At 43.7% G+C, this 15,672-nt stretch overlaps 1 protein-coding gene across 1 annotated transcript in view; it reads left to right on the top strand.

Moving 5' to 3' along the window:
* Positions 1-15,672, top strand: part of LOC126973065 (serine/arginine repetitive matrix protein 1) — a 79,211-nt gene that overhangs the window by 13,792 nt on the left and 49,747 nt on the right. The window contains exons 8-10 of the mRNA XM_050820178.1: positions 5,882-6,032; positions 9,230-9,415; positions 10,330-10,600. Of these exons, the coding sequence (XP_050676135.1) occupies positions 5,882-6,032; positions 9,230-9,415; positions 10,330-10,600 (608 nt within the window). The remainder of the gene's footprint in view (positions 1-5,881; positions 6,033-9,229; positions 9,416-10,329; positions 10,601-15,672) is intronic.

Here is a 15,672-nt window from a genome sequence, read left to right as displayed (position 1 = left end):
GAGCCAGAGATTGCTTGTTTTGCTGTACTTACAATCCGGCAATCCGGTTAACAGCATCGTGGGTGGATCGACCTTACGGAAGCCATATTGGTTGTCTGTCAGTTGAGGCTCTGCTATGACATCGATTCTTTCGAGGATGATGCGTTCAAAAGTCTTCCCCAAAACTGTCCAGCACGCACAGTGGGCGGTACGAGGAAGGATCGTCTAACGGTTTGTTTCCTTTAGGATAAAAAGTGCGGGTGAAGATTTGATAGCACATTTAAGGGCTACGTTAGGGATGCCATCAGGCCCAGGAGCCTTTTCATTTCCAATCTTATGGCAAGCACGTAATACTTCGTCCTCTGTCACTGGCGGTATAGTTGAATCTCCCATTTGCATGTTGGTATACTCAAACCTGTACAGTTTCTGTTTGGGAAAAAGGGTAGTTACAATGTCACTGAGTAACTTCGGGCATTTCCGACTAGGCGACGGCTGTCTTTTCAACTGTGACATTACAATTTTATAGGATTTTCCCCACGGGTTCGTTTCGAGCTCCATCAGTTATTCGTCCCAAGACCTTCTCTTGCTCTCCTTGATTGCTCTATTCAAGCGTCTTTTTTTTTTCTGAGGGGAAAAATACTATTACGTATCGTGGGGTCAGGATGCCAGGGACCCCGTATGTCGGACTCGGTCTGGTGACCTAAACCGACTAAAAAACCGCCTCTTTCTTCTGTTTCCTCGTTGTTCCCCGCGGGATTGCCGTCAAGCATTTCTTCACAGGGAGGGACTTAGCTGTTAGCAGCTACTTCCACTCGATGCTTGACTTATTTGGGCTCTTTCTCTCTCTTGGGTGCGTAGCTCCTTTAGCACTTCGGTTGCATAGCCGTTTGTAGCGTCCCAAGCTTCCTGTGATTCCAGCAGTATGGTTATAATATTTTCTGGCTAAATCCTGGTTCTGCTTTTTATCGCCTCTTCCCATTTACTTCGGGCAGCTTCAAATCGTGGACAGACAAAGAATACGTGCTCCGCGTTTTCATTGGTCCCAGTGCACGTAGGGCATTCCGGAGAGTCGTCATGCTTAAACCGGTACAGGTATTCGCGAAAGCAACCATGTTCAGAAAGCATTTGTGTGAGGTAGTACCCAACTTCCCCGTGTTTGCGGTTTAACCATACTTCTACTTTTGGTAAAGGGCGATGAGTCCATCTCCCTTTACTTGAGGCGTCCCAGCGTGCCTGCAAATGACCCAGGCTCCTTTTTCCTTCCTTACACCTCAGTTCGGTTGGAGTCAGGTGGGAGCTATCTCTTCTGAGGTAGTAAAGAGACCTTCGTTCTTCGGCGAGTATTTGTAGAGGTAACATACCAGCAATGAGGACGCAGTGGGTATCACTGCGTCCTTGGAGACAGTTCGGAACGCACTTGCTACCCGCAATGCACTTAGTCTGTACACAGATGCAGCTTTAAGCCGAGATTCCTGATTAGTAAGTGCATTTGACCAGATAGGAGCGCCATACATCAGCACTGATGTAGCTACTGAGGTCAGCAAGAGTCGCCTTTTCTGTTTTGGTCCTCCGACGTTTGGCATTAGTCGTGACGGATTGGCCACCACTGCTGTTGACTTTGCTGTTATGCTTTCAAAATGTTTCTTGAAACTAAGACGGGCGTCAATCAGTACTCCAAGATACCTAATAAAAGGCTGTGTCGTAAGTGTAATATTTCCGACTCTGAGTTGCATTGTTTCGGTCTGTTTCCTGGATGTGATGAGGACGGCTTCCGTTTTGTGATCTGCAATGTTTAGCCCGACCTGCTTCATCCAGTTTCTAATGACTTCGTAAGTTTGGTCGAAAGCCCAGTTGATCTGTTCGATGTATTTAGCAACTATTACGATAGCCACATCGTCCGCGTAAGCAAAAAGTCCTGCTTTGGCTGGAAAGTCTTGTTTCAGTAATGCGGAAAATACATGATGTTCCAAAGCAGAGGGCCCAACGCTGACCCCTGTGGTACACCTCCATTTACTCTGTACTCTTTAGGTCCAATGTCGGTGTCATACTTAAGAATGCGGTCCGAGAAGTAGCTCGCTACTATATTCTGCAGATAGATAGGTACATTGAACTGGGCTAATGCTTCCATAATCACATCCCATTTGGCTGAATTGAAGGCATTTTTGATATCTAGCGTTGCAACCAGACAGTACTCTTTTGTGCCCCTTTTCCATCTGGCTCCAGAAGTTGCCCGCTGTGCAGTACTGATCACCAGGTCTATTGCATCTAGGGTAGATCGGCCCTTTCGGAATCCATACTGGTTATCAGCAAGTTACGGTTCTACAACGCTTTCTATGCGTCTGTGTATGATACGCTCCAGTACTTTTCCGGCGGTATCTAGCATGCGTAGTGGCCGGTATGATCATGGCTCACTTTTTGGCTTGTTTCCTTTATAGTGAAGCACTAGTCTTTGTGCTTTCCATCTTCTTGGGAAGGTTCCTTCACGGAGACAGGTGTTGTAGACGTTCAGGAAGAGTTCTGGGGCCGTTTTAATGGCAGTTCTTAATGCCACGTTTGGAATCCCATCTAAACCAGGGGCCTTAGTGTACCCTATTCTTGAACAAGCTTCAAGAAGTTCATCTTGTGTAATAGGTGGTATAGTGTTATGTTCCTGCCGCTCCACAATGTATTTTAGCTCGTTCTGCTGGGGAAAGAGCACTGTTACGATCGTTTGTAACAATTCAGGGTCAATTGGCGAACAAGGTGGTTGCCTCTTTAGTCGCAACATGACCATTTTTGTAGGGTTTTCCCCACGGGTCATGCTCAACTTCCTCCAGAAGATCATTCCAGCATTTCTTCTTGCTGTCTCGGATTGCATTCTTAAGCCTTCGACGAGCTTCTTTATATTTTTGCATCATCATGTCGAAGTAGGTGGTAGTCTTCTTTCGCGCGCGTTGTGCTTTTCTTCTAGCTTTGATACACTCTTTACGGTGCGTGGCTATCGTGTCATTCCACCAAAATACTGGTGGAAACCTGTTCGGACATCGTTTTCGCGGCATAGAAGTATAACAAAGCAGATATCATTCTCCTAGTGATGGAAGTTGCTTTTTCGTTGGCATTGCATATTTGACCCAATGGCTGACCATCGAATGCAATCTGAAATGTTCTTAAGTCAAAAGCGCCAGTTTTCCACCCCACTGGATTTGTCTTCCTGGATAGAGAAGTTAGAACATCCCAGTATATGGCTTGGTGATCACTGGCTGTGTAGACCTCAGTGGCCTTCCAGGAATAGTTACCTTTTGTCAGGTGGGTGCTTACAAACGTTAGATCTACAATAGAGATAGCTTCCCCTTTTTTGTATGTGGCTTCGTTATCAGTATTAAGTAGCACTACATCCAGTGACGCCATAATTTCCAAGACGAGCAGTCCCCTGGCATTTGTTTGCCTACTGCCCCAGTCAGTTCCCCACGCATTAAAATCTCCTGCAATGGCCACAGGAGCGTGGTCTTTGACATCTTCTGGGAGTCTTTCCAAGAAGTCCGTATATTCCTCCAATGTGAGACTGGGTGGTGCATAACAACTAAGTGTATGCCGCCTAGCTTTGCTCTTACAAATCCAGTGTTTACGCTCAATTCTTGGAAAGCCTGGGACTTGCAGGACCATGCGGCGGCTTTGCCGCAAGTGTCGGTAACCCATGAGCTGTTACATATATTCTTATATGGTTCCGAAATTAGAACCAAGTCTATTTGTATTTCATGTGCAGTCTGGGTAAGAAGATCATCTGCAACTTCGCAAATGTTAAGGTTGAGTTGAATGACCTTTACCATTTTTGTTTCTTTTAAACGATCTGGAGGGCAGCTCGAAAAACTGGGCATTTGCCATAACCCGCAACATGGGCGCAGTCTTTTTTGCTAATGTGATAGACACTATAAGAATAGCTTTCATGTCTGCATAAGTGAGTGTGTGTAACCATCTCTGTATTTTAAATTTGACCTGATGGACCGAGCAATTTTTAATAGAACATTTTTAATTTACCTTGTTATATATAATAATTCGTGTCGTCCAGAGCCCCCCGGCCGCGCATCACCGAGCGGTGGAGGGCAGGCGAGGTGCCCCCCGAGCCGCCCCCGCGCCGCCCCCGCGTCGCCCCCGCGCGCCATATATAATAATGTTATATATAACAATGTTCGTGTCGTCCAGAGCCCCCCGGCCGCTTTTCACCGAGCGGTGGAGGGCAGGCGAGGTGCCCCCGAGCTGCCCCCGCGCCGCCCCCGCGCCGCCCCCGCGCCGCCCCCGCGCGCCGAATTTAATAATGTTATATATAACAATGTTCGTGTCGTCCAGAGCCCCCCGGCCGCTCATCACCAAGCGGTGGACGGCAGGCGAGGTGCCCCCCGAGCCGCCCCCGCGCCGCCCCCGCGCGCCGTATATAATAATGTTGTATATAACAATGTTCGTGTCGTCCAGAGCCCCCCGGCCGCGCATCCCCGAGCGGTGGAGGGCCGGCGAGGTGCCCCCCGAGCCGCCCCCGCGCGCCGTATATAATAATGTTGTATATAACAATGTTCGTGTCGTCCAGAGCCCCCCGGCCGCGCATCACCGAGCGGTGGAGGGCCGGCGAGGTGCCCCCCGAGCCGCCCACGCGCGCCGTATATAATAATGTTGTATATAACAATGTTCGTGTCGTCCAGAGCCCCCCGGCCGCGCATCACCGAGCGGTGGAGGGCCGGCGAGGTGCCCCCCGAGCCGCCCCCGCGCACCGTATATAATAATGTTGTATATAACAATGTTCGTGTCGTCCAGAGCCCCCCGGCCGCGCATCACCGAGCGGTGGAGGTCCGGCGAGGTGCCCCCCGAGCCGCCCCCGCGCACCGTATATAATAATGTTGTATATAACAATGTTCGTGTCGTCCAGAGCCCCCCGGCCGCGCATCACCGAGCGGTGGAGGTCCGGCGAGGTGCCCCCCGAGCCGCCCCCGCGCACCGTATATAATAATGTTGTATATAACAATGTTCGTGTCGTCCAGAGCCCCCCGGCCGCGCATCACCGAGCGGTGGAGGGCCGGCGAGGTGCCCCCCGAGCCGCCCCCGCGCACCGTATATAATAATGTTGTATATAACAATGTTCGTGTCGTCCAGAGCCCCCCGGCCGCGCATCACCGAGCGGTGGAGGTCCGGCGAGGTGCCCCCCGAGCCGCCCCCGCGCACCGTATATAATAATGTTGTATATAACAATGTTCGTGTCGTCCAGAGCCCCCCGGCCGCGCATCACCGAGCGGTGGAGGGCCGGCGAGGTGCCCCCCGAGCCGCCCCCGCGCACCGTATATAATAATGTTGTATATAACAATGTTCGTGTCGTCCAGAGCCCCCCGGCCGCGCATCACCGAGCGGTGGAGGGCCGGCGAGGTGCCCCCCGAGCCGCCCCCGCGCGCCGTATATAATAATGTTGTATATAACAATGTTCGTGTCGTCCAGAGCCCCCCGGCCGCGCATCACCGAGCGGTGGAGGGCCGGCGAGGTGCCCCCCGAGCCGCCCCCGCGCACCGTATATAATAATGTTGTATATAACAATGTTCGTGTCGTCCAGAGCCCCCCGGCCGCGCATCACCGAGCGGTGGAGGGCCGGCGAGGTGCCCCCCGAGCCGCCCCCGCGCGCCGTATATAATAATGTTGTATATAACAATGTTCGTGTCGTCCAGAGCCCCCCGGCCGCGCATCACCGAGCGGTGGAGGGCCGGCGAGGTGCCCCCCGAGCCGCCCCCGCGCACCGTATATAATAATGTTGTCTATAACAATGTTCGTGTCGGCCAGAGCCCCCCGGCCGCGCATCACCGAGCGGTGGAGGGCCGGCGAGGTGCCCCCCGAGCCGCCCCCGCGCACCGTATATAATAATGTTGTATATAACAATGTTCGTGTCGTCCAGAGCCCCCCGGCCGCGCATCACCGAGCGGTGGAGGGCCGGCGAGGTGCCCCCCGAGCCGCCCCCACGCGCCCCGCCACGTGCAGCGCCCCCGCCGCCGCCCGACCGCGCTCGAGTCCCCCTGCCACGCCTCGCGTCCTCGCCCGACGCACAGGTAACAAAGAAAAAACTAAATTATTTTATTTGATGTGTGATCAAAAAAAAAACATCAGATCAGCTTAAAACACTAGAATGAAATTGACAAAAAATATAAACAATAAAACAATACTAATCATAGCAACAAATGAAGCAACCATAATTGTGGTATGTGAGCAAATACAGGTCTTTAACTCGGCATTGTGCTGGAGCAAGCTGCAGCGCTGGTTTGCAGTGGGAGCCTTACTTGGGTGTCATCACGGATACTGGCTGCCTGGTCAAGTTATCAAACAATCTCTCAATTACACTCATCTCGTGTTATAATAAATATCCGGACGACCGAGCCTTGCTCGGATATTTAAGAACGTACAAAACATAGACCAAGTATAGTAACTAGACTAATTGATAGCTTCCGTCTCACTCACACGAGAAAAAGAAAAACTCATGCGAGTCTTATGTAAAGAAATGAGATAGATATTGATTAGATTTTTGTTTAGCTTTATGTGCCGGTTTTTTTAAGGTCAGCACACCCGGTGTGCTAAACAAACTTGACAGCGCTGCACAGATATTTAAAATTTAAAATAAGCTATTATTGTTGTGAAACGTGTGAAATATCCACTATTTATTCAACATCAGTGACAATTTTAAGTAGATTCGAAGGAAATATGGTGTGTTGTTGTGTTTTACGATGTAAAAGTGATAGTGAAAGAACACTTGTGTTATATTATGTACCTATTGCGCCTATATTTATATATCATAAATAGGATATTATCTGTCTCATGTTGGCCACGCCAAACCGATGTCTAATAATTACTATACTTGGTCTATGGTACAATACTTTAACAAAAAAACTAAAAGGACATCTGAATTCGAACCGGGGTCTACTGCTTTCCGGATCACCCAATGTCCCATCTGGGCTATTATAGTCTGGTATATAGTGGCGAAATTTACCTTTGTATTCTAATGTTATGGTAGCTGTTTCTGATTAAAACAAGGATAAAACTACATTTTTTTTAAATTGAAGCCTTGCTAGATCGATTTATCGCCCCCGAAACCCTCTGTATTCTAAATTTTATGAAAATCGTTGGAACCGTTTCCGAGATTCACAATATATACAAAAATTGCTCGATTAAACATATAAGATATGTATAGGAAAACGCAGACCGACATTGATTATTTGATGTCTGTTTATTTTTAACCGACTTCAAAAAAGAAGGATGTTCTCTATTTGACTGATTTTTTATGCTTGTTAGCTCAGAAATTTCTACTGGGTGAACCGATTTTAATAATTATTTTTTTATTTGAAAGCTGGTGTTTCCCGTGTGGTTCCATTCAATTCACAGAGCTGTACATACCTGTGAGAAAGCTATTCTGTTCATAATGTTCGTTTTATATGTTTCTTATTTTTGTTTAGTTTAGAATAGCTTGTTGGTGTGTCTATTATAAATAAATAAATAAATTCGGTTCATTTCTCAAAATGGGATGTATGAGAAAATCATATACGTATTAAATTTGCATTAAGTATGTGCTCGACAAATGGATGAATAACTCAATATAATTTTTTCTAGTATAAAGATAAAAAAATTTCATGGATTTTTCACGTGCTTTTGAAACTTTAAATATAAATATCCTACTTTCCAAGCTAGCCTACTATAGTTTTAGTGAAAATAGTATTAAGTTGTTTGAAAGTTATCTCACTAATAGAACACAGACGGCCTCAGTGATAGATGAGCAGGGTTACATACATTTTTCAGAACGTGCCAATATAACTAGGGGAGTTCCCCAGGGCTCTATTTTAGGGCTCCTTATTATTATTCTATACATTGCTGACATAATTAAAAAAATAAAACACTGCAATTATCAGATTTACGCTGATGATATACAGCTTTATTTTTCTTTTCCGCCACACGAAGCCCAATAGGCAATGGATATTATAAATGCTGATGTTCGTGAAATATTCATGTGGTCTGAAAAAAACTCATTGATTTTAAACCCGGACAAAACAAAATTTATGATCTTCGGCAATTGTAATGGCTTAGAACTAATTATTGAATACAATATACGACCAGTCATTAATGATAAGCATATCGAACGCGTAAAAGAAGCTCGCTTGGGTTGATAATAGATGGAATCCCCAAGATTTGAGAAGCATATAGATAAAGTGATTTCCAACACTTTTTAACAGATTAAAAGTTTTGTACCAAATTAGTCCATTTATAACCACCGAATTGCGCATACGCTCTTGTTCTATCCAAGTTTAACTATACCGATACATTGTATGGTCCGAGGTTGCTTGGCAGAACAAGAAATTCATTACAAAGAGTACAGAATGCATGTGCTCGTTTTTGCTGGGATATGCCGGCCCGACAACACATTTCTCCATATCTCAAAGAAACAAATATTTTAAATATGGATGCTCGCATACGACTACATTTAGCCACGCATCTTTTTGGTATTATTATGACAAAAACGCCAAAATATTTATATAATAAATTGGAATGGCTAGTTCAGCGCAGTCAGTTAAATTTAGAAACAAGGTTCGCTTTCAATGTTCTGTCCTCTTTTAGTTTTAGCTACAGTGCTACCAAGTGTTGGAATGATAGACCACCACCGTTTCGCAGCTTGAAGAGTGTTGGGACTTTCCGGAAAAAAGTTAAAAACCTTATTCTTATGTTTATTTAAATTATTAAGTATCTTATTATTACATATTATGTCTATTAATAACACACAACAATTGGGATTGAACTTTTTGTTTTTTTCTGTTACTAATATTTCTAAAATTGCTATTATTTTTATATTTATGTACCTATATCAGTAGTACAAAATTTCAAATTATTATCTTTAAAAAAAATATTAATAGGAACCTTCAATAAAACAAAAAAAAATATTTAACAATTGTAGTTACACAATGGATCACCAGAGGGCTACTGAAAATCAGCGCTGTGTTGATATTATACCAACGCAGCATGACGCTGAGTTAGCTCCTTTTGATAGCAATAATTGCCACACAGTACTTTTAAATTGTGATAATTATTATAACATTATGCACATATTATTTGTATTTTCTAGTTTTTGTATTTTTTGTGTTATTTATACTTAATTATTTTTGTTTCCTCTGTCTTAAGTCTTTTTTACTTGTATTATTCGGTGTGGTTTGTCTTTGTTATTAATAAAGTTTTCATTCATTCATTCAAAATATTGTGTACAATGGGTTAGAGTCCGTCGAATTCAGCGGCAGTGCGTGCGACGTGGGAAGTGCTATCGTGTGGCGTGGTGGGGGGCGGGGGCGTGGGCCACGCCTCCCCCCCTCGTGAGGCTGCGGCACACTACCCCGCGCTGAGGATGATCCCGCGCCCACTCGACACACCGCTCAAACCGCTGCGGCTGCCAGACCCGACGCAGGTACACTGAAACACCACCCACTACTTATCATATCAAATTAATAATCTGTTAGTCATCGATAGCATGAACATGATTTCAAATGCTGAAATTGTTAACAACCTAGTTTGACGATCTGTATAGCCGAGTGGTTAGCGATCCTACCTATTAAGCTAGAGGTCCCGGGTTCGAATCCCGGTAGGTGCAAGCATTTATGTGATGAATATGCATGTTTGTTTCCGAGTCATGAATATTTAAGTGTATTTATGTATGTTTAAGTAAGTATATTGTATTAAATATATCATTGTCTTGTAACCCATAACACAGGCAATATAATATGCTTAACTTGGGGCAAGATAATTTGTGTAAAAAGTGTGTCAATATAAAAAAAAATTGGTTGTCTGTAAAGTCGGTTTACTGACGATAGTTGAACGTGAGAACGTCTTAAGAAAATAATGATGGAATGGTAGCATTTTTCAAAAGAAAATTTTAATTTCATTTGTTTAATAGATTTGTATGTATATAGAGAAGGAGGTAATTGGAAATCACAATGAAATTGATCAAGTTAGATTTATTTGTACGCACAAATACAATTATGTCAACTTTTTTTTACAATTTTATAGTTTTTACAAGTATAAATGTGCGTTGAGCAATTGTTTTACAACTTTTTAACATGTGTAATATTTAATTACTTACAATATGTGTTATTCTGATGTCGAACGCTGCCGAACGCAAAGGCCGATTGTGCTTCTTTGTCGCTCGTTCCGCGCTCTCGCTTGCACTTCAAGCCTTACATGGAACGCCTCAGAGCGAGGTAACGCCGCATGAGTCATGTTTTTTCGTGTGTGCAGCCGGCTCTATCGAATTATAAGACGTTGTCACGTCAAAATGTTCAACAACGTTAGCCCTCGTACTGCTGATGTAAGTTCCGTTTCCAGCTGTCGCCCGCGCGGTCCCTCACCAAGCACGACATCAAGGTGCTGGGCGCAGACCGCCGCGAGCTGCCCGCTATCAACGGTTCGCCCGAGCCGCCGTCCCCCGCGCCCCCCGCGGCCCCCGCGCCCCCCGCGCCCGCAGACATCGTGGCGTGCGCACGTGACGCGCAGGCGGCGGACGCGCTAGCACTGTCGCCCACTGCGAGCGCCGTCCGCGGCATCTTCCCCTCGTCCAAGTCCAGGAGTCTCAAAAAGAAGAACTCCATATTAGCGAGTGAGAACTACTTAGTACCTACTATCATCAAATGAAAAAATAAAACTCATTTATCCACTTAGTTACTTACTATAAGCCGGCGCATATTTCTGCCGCGAAGCAGTAATGTAGCTGTAGGTAGTGAAATTACTGGGCAAATGAGACGTAACATCTTATGTATCAAGATGACAAGCGTGGTTGTAGTGCCGCTCAGTATTTTTGGGGTTTAACAAGAGTCTTGATCGGTACTACATTATAATGGGCGTATCAATTACCTACAGCTGAACGTCCTGCTCGTCTCGTCCCTTATTTTCATAGAAAAAAACACCTTTGGTTTAAAATATTGGATATATATGGAATACATGCAGCATTGTATATGAAGAAGCAGTGTATACTTGCCATCTATTTACGGTCTGTGGTCTGTGTGAAATATGTCATCCAACACATAATGTGTCAATATGTCATTAAATGTCAATCCAGCTAGGACATGCGGAAAACCATTGTCACTTTGAATAGAATATTCTCAATGTTTTCCCTCTCGGCATATAATATCGCTTTTATTTCTGTGTACAACCGTTATATTGATGTGCCTCCGGAAAACATACAGCATTGTATATGAAGACGTGTTTTTTATCTGCTGGTGTATATGTCGCAGGTGTATGTCAAAGCTGTGATATAATTAAACGATAGATTGTCAATCGACTTCATTTCATACAATTTGACACCCTGGTCTTAGTGACATTGTATTTTTTGTACAATTTTACTGGTCGCTAGTTTATGAGGCCGTCTCTGATTGGTCTGTATTTATTCTATACTCATTATTTTTTAGTTATGCACAAGTGTAACCAACTAATTTTATGTAAGCAAATCAGCCTTTGTTTACTAGTAGGGCCCAGAAACAAATTTACACTGTTAGCACAACGCACGAGCCAAGCGTAGCGTGCCGCGGCAACGGCTGGCGAGATGCCAGAACCGAATCGGCACTTGTTCACTACTATTTCAAATACGAAAATTACATACACGCTAAAATGAATTCAATATTGTCAAAATACATATATCACTTTGATAGAGCCTCCTGAAAAAAATGTACTAGAATGCTTTGGCAAGTGCCATCAAAAGTTGGCGCTTTTAATTTTTCAAAATGGTACAAAACTGGGTTAATTCTAAAAATATGGGTAGGTAATAAATAAAAAAACTTGAAGTTATCCGATTTTATACCAATCCGGTTTACTTAGCTAAAATGTTTTTGATTTGCACGCACTCTTTGGTGATCCTTAATTTTACGGCAGAATGATTTGCGAATTTTGGTTGGCTATTGGCTAATTTGTTTGCTGATGGTGTTTTGAAATAATGCTGATTTATAATAAATAAAAATTTATAACTCTTCGGAATTTGTAAAAGTGAAACCTCTCATCAAATCTTTGATTTTGATGAAAATACAGAAATCTCACGGTGTTAGGTCGGGGGTATGTGCAGGATGGGTGTTGAGTTGTACTTTTTCGGAAGCTAAAAATGACCCAGCGGCTTTTTGGTCGTATTATGCGAACTTTTTTTTAACTCCCTGTGTAAACAAATGGTAGAATACCAATCAGCATTAAAACTCTTTTAATCTTCAAGTGAAATTGTGCAGATGGGACCGGTAGCTGAAAAAAAAAATAGGATCGTTTATTTCCCATCGTTTCTCGCCTGCCTTACTTTTGTTGGCCTGTTCTCATTTTGAAATACCCATTCATAAGATTGATGTTATTTTTTTCGGGTTCAAAACAATAAATCCATGTTTCGTCTCCTTTGATAATGTCATAAACAGCATTAGAATGTCCGTGGTCATACTTCATTATCATCTGTGAGCATCATCCACGCGAGTCCGCTTCTGCTCCGCTGTCAGTTCATGCGGGATCCAACGACACCAGAGTTTTCGAACTTTCAATTCTTTGTGTAAAATTTTCTGATTTTGCCTCATACTAATCCCCAATATTCCTCGAATTGTCTCATAGGTAATCCGCGGGTTTTCTTCAATTAGCCGCTTAACAGTAGTCATATTATTTTCGTTGATTGTAGTTGAAGGCCGCCCTTCATTCAATTCGTCTTGTAAAGAAACCCGACCTTATTTAAAGAGTGACATTTTTAATCAGTCCGTTAATATGAATCACGTGACCAGTTTTGTGTTCATAACTCAATTTCGACATCATTGTGGTTTGGAACGTTTTTCTGGGATTACGTGCAATTGATATAAGGTATTTAGTATTTTCTTTGATTAACGCGAGTGTTACACATTTAAATAAAACACTTTCAAAGGATTAAAACGCGTGTAATTCTAACGGTTTTACTTTAGATGTTTGCGTAAATCCTGGTAGGTGCAATCATTTATATGATGAATATGGATGTTTGTTTCCGTGTCATGGATGTTTATATGTATTTATGTATATTTAAGTAAGTATATTGTATTAAATATATTGTTGTCTTGTACCCATAGTACAGGCTATGCCTAGTTTGGGACAAGATAATTTGTATAAGAGTGTGTCAATATTATTATTATTATTTTATATAAAACTGTTACAATTATACGCGTTTTAATCCTTTAAAAGTGTTTTATTTAAATATATAGGCTAGGGTTACTATGGATGCGAGTTCTGACGAAAATTTGTTCTGACGAGTACGTCCGAAATCCTCGTCAGAACAAGGCGTTTACACTGTGTGCGTTTTCGCGTTTGTTAAATGGTGGAAAGACAAAGCATGTCAATGAATTATTTTCTATAAAAGACGACGAAGGAGAGTTCCAAATGTAGAGTGTTGAGTTCTGTAGCAACCTTCTCCCTCTTTTGCCGAGAAATATATCTGTAGTGATAATTTTTGTCTCTCATATCCCACAAACATCTGTTCACGTACACGAGATTGATCAATTTATCGTTGTCCATGGTGGAAACCAAATCACTCGAAATTCGCAGACGCAGGTCGTGCGAAAAAATCAAACTCGTTTGAACGCTCGAGTGGTACTGACGACGTCGTGTATGTTCTGACGCGTTCGTCGTTGCCAGTGTAAACACTGTCATTGGATACCAGGCGTTTGTTTCTTCTGACCAATCCGTCAGAACTCGTCAGAACAAATTTTCGTCAGAACTCGCATCCATAGTAACCCTAGCCTAAGGCGTTTGTTCGGTATCGTTCGCAGAGCGTCGCGCAGTGACAGCGCGCGCGGTGGCGGCGCGGGGCGCGGGCGGGTGGGTGTGGCAGCGCGTGCGCGCGGGCCCGGCGGCGGCGCCGCGCTGGGCCGCGCGCTACCTGCTGCTGGCGCAAAGCCTGCTGTACGCGTACCGCTCGCCCGAGGTGAGCGCCGACAGCCCAGAAGGCCTATTAGCGATTCAATTCCGATGCAATCGCGCACGCCACAAGTTAGGATATCATCCCCACCATCTGCATGTGTTGGGGTCCTCCACAGTGCGGTTTTCAAGGAGCTTCATTTCACGTACTACAAATCTGTGGAATGAACTTCCTTGTGCGGTGTTTCCGGGACGATTCGACATGGGTACCTTCAAAAAAAGCCGGCAACACTCTTGTGATTCCTCTGGAAGAGAATGTGGGCAGAGGTGATCACTTAACACCAGATGACCCGTACGCTCGTTTGTCCTGCTATTCCATAAAAAAAATCGCTAAGATTCGTACCACGTTGTGCCTATAACTGAATAGAGATTGAATCGCTTATGAACGAAACGAAATTTCTCTGTGGTCCGTGGTGTGAGAAAGGGATGACGCTGTACAGTCGTTGCATAAATCTCTCTCCTGAACCATATGCGTTGCGTTTCGAAACCTAAAATGATATGATTTAAGCGGTTTTTTTTGCGTAGAAATTACTATATATATATATAGTTCTTTGAATTACAAATTATAGTTTTGTTTAGGTGTTTTCATAAACTGATTAATACGAGTTATGAACGCATCTCCATTCATGTTTGATTTGCCAGGAGCACAAAGAAAATGTTTTTTAATTCGTTAAAAATTTCACTTTCCGCTAAGAAATAGCAACTTTTTTTGAATCACTCCGTTTGATACATAAGCTACCCAGTTTAGCTTGAAATATAACATTATGATACGAATAAATGAACAAACTAAAATAGCTTGCGATTCAATTTCCGACTTGATTTAACGTCAACCTAAATTGCATAGCTCTAATGGCGTCGTGGTATGAAATAGCATAGCAGTTCATTTTAGGTCGTCAAACGAATCGCAATAAAAGTTCATAATAGACCCGCAGTTCCCTGTACCCCGCCTGTTGACTCACTGGTTCGTGTTCCCAGAGCACCCGCGCTGACTGCATGATCTACCTGGAGGGCTTCACGGCGAGCGCGGCCACCGAGGTGAAGTCCCGCGCGCACTGCTTCAAGGTGTACCACACGGGGAACGCGTTCTACTTCGCTTGCGCCAGCCACGATGCCATGCTGGCGTGGATTCAGCTCGTCCACCGCGCCACGTTGCTGCCCGCAGTCACCATGGACAAGGCAAGACAAGATTTTTTTTAATGAAAATAAGGGACGATAATGCAGTGCCGCTCCGGATTGTTGATAAACCCAAAACACTGAGCAGCACTACAATTGCGCTCGTCACCTTGAGACATACGATGTTAAGTCTCATTTGCCCACATACACGAGCAAATGATACTTACTAATAATAAGATACACCATAACTCTAAACAAAAAGTATCTTAAGCATCGTGAGTAGCATCATAATTAGAAATTCAAAAGGTTACTTTTGGATCTGTCTTTTGTAAAAATAAATGTAAAAGTTAGCCTATGTGTGATAACAGATTACACTATTATAAAATGAAAGCTCTGAGTGCTCGTCGTAAGTTTTAGATTAAAATATATCCTTATTTGTACTGATGTGTGGTTTCCTGAATTGTGCGGAGCTGCGAAAAAAAAAATGCGTGGCCTTGTACAGTGTGTTTTTGTAAGTGTGAGACTTTTTTTTATTAAATTTGACAAACTGTTTCTGCCCATATTTCTTGTTCGTTTACAATGAAATGACAGTTTTTCTGTATGTTTTCTGGATAAAAATATCCACATACTGTCCCAGTATATAAAAGACACTGTATATAGATT

This window comes from Leptidea sinapis, chromosome 28 (genome assembly GCF_905404315.1).
Source record: "Leptidea sinapis chromosome 28, ilLepSina1.1, whole genome shotgun sequence".
Taxonomy (NCBI): domain Eukaryota; kingdom Metazoa; phylum Arthropoda; class Insecta; order Lepidoptera; family Pieridae; genus Leptidea; species Leptidea sinapis.
This window is presented reverse-complemented; position numbering and strand designations above follow the sequence as displayed.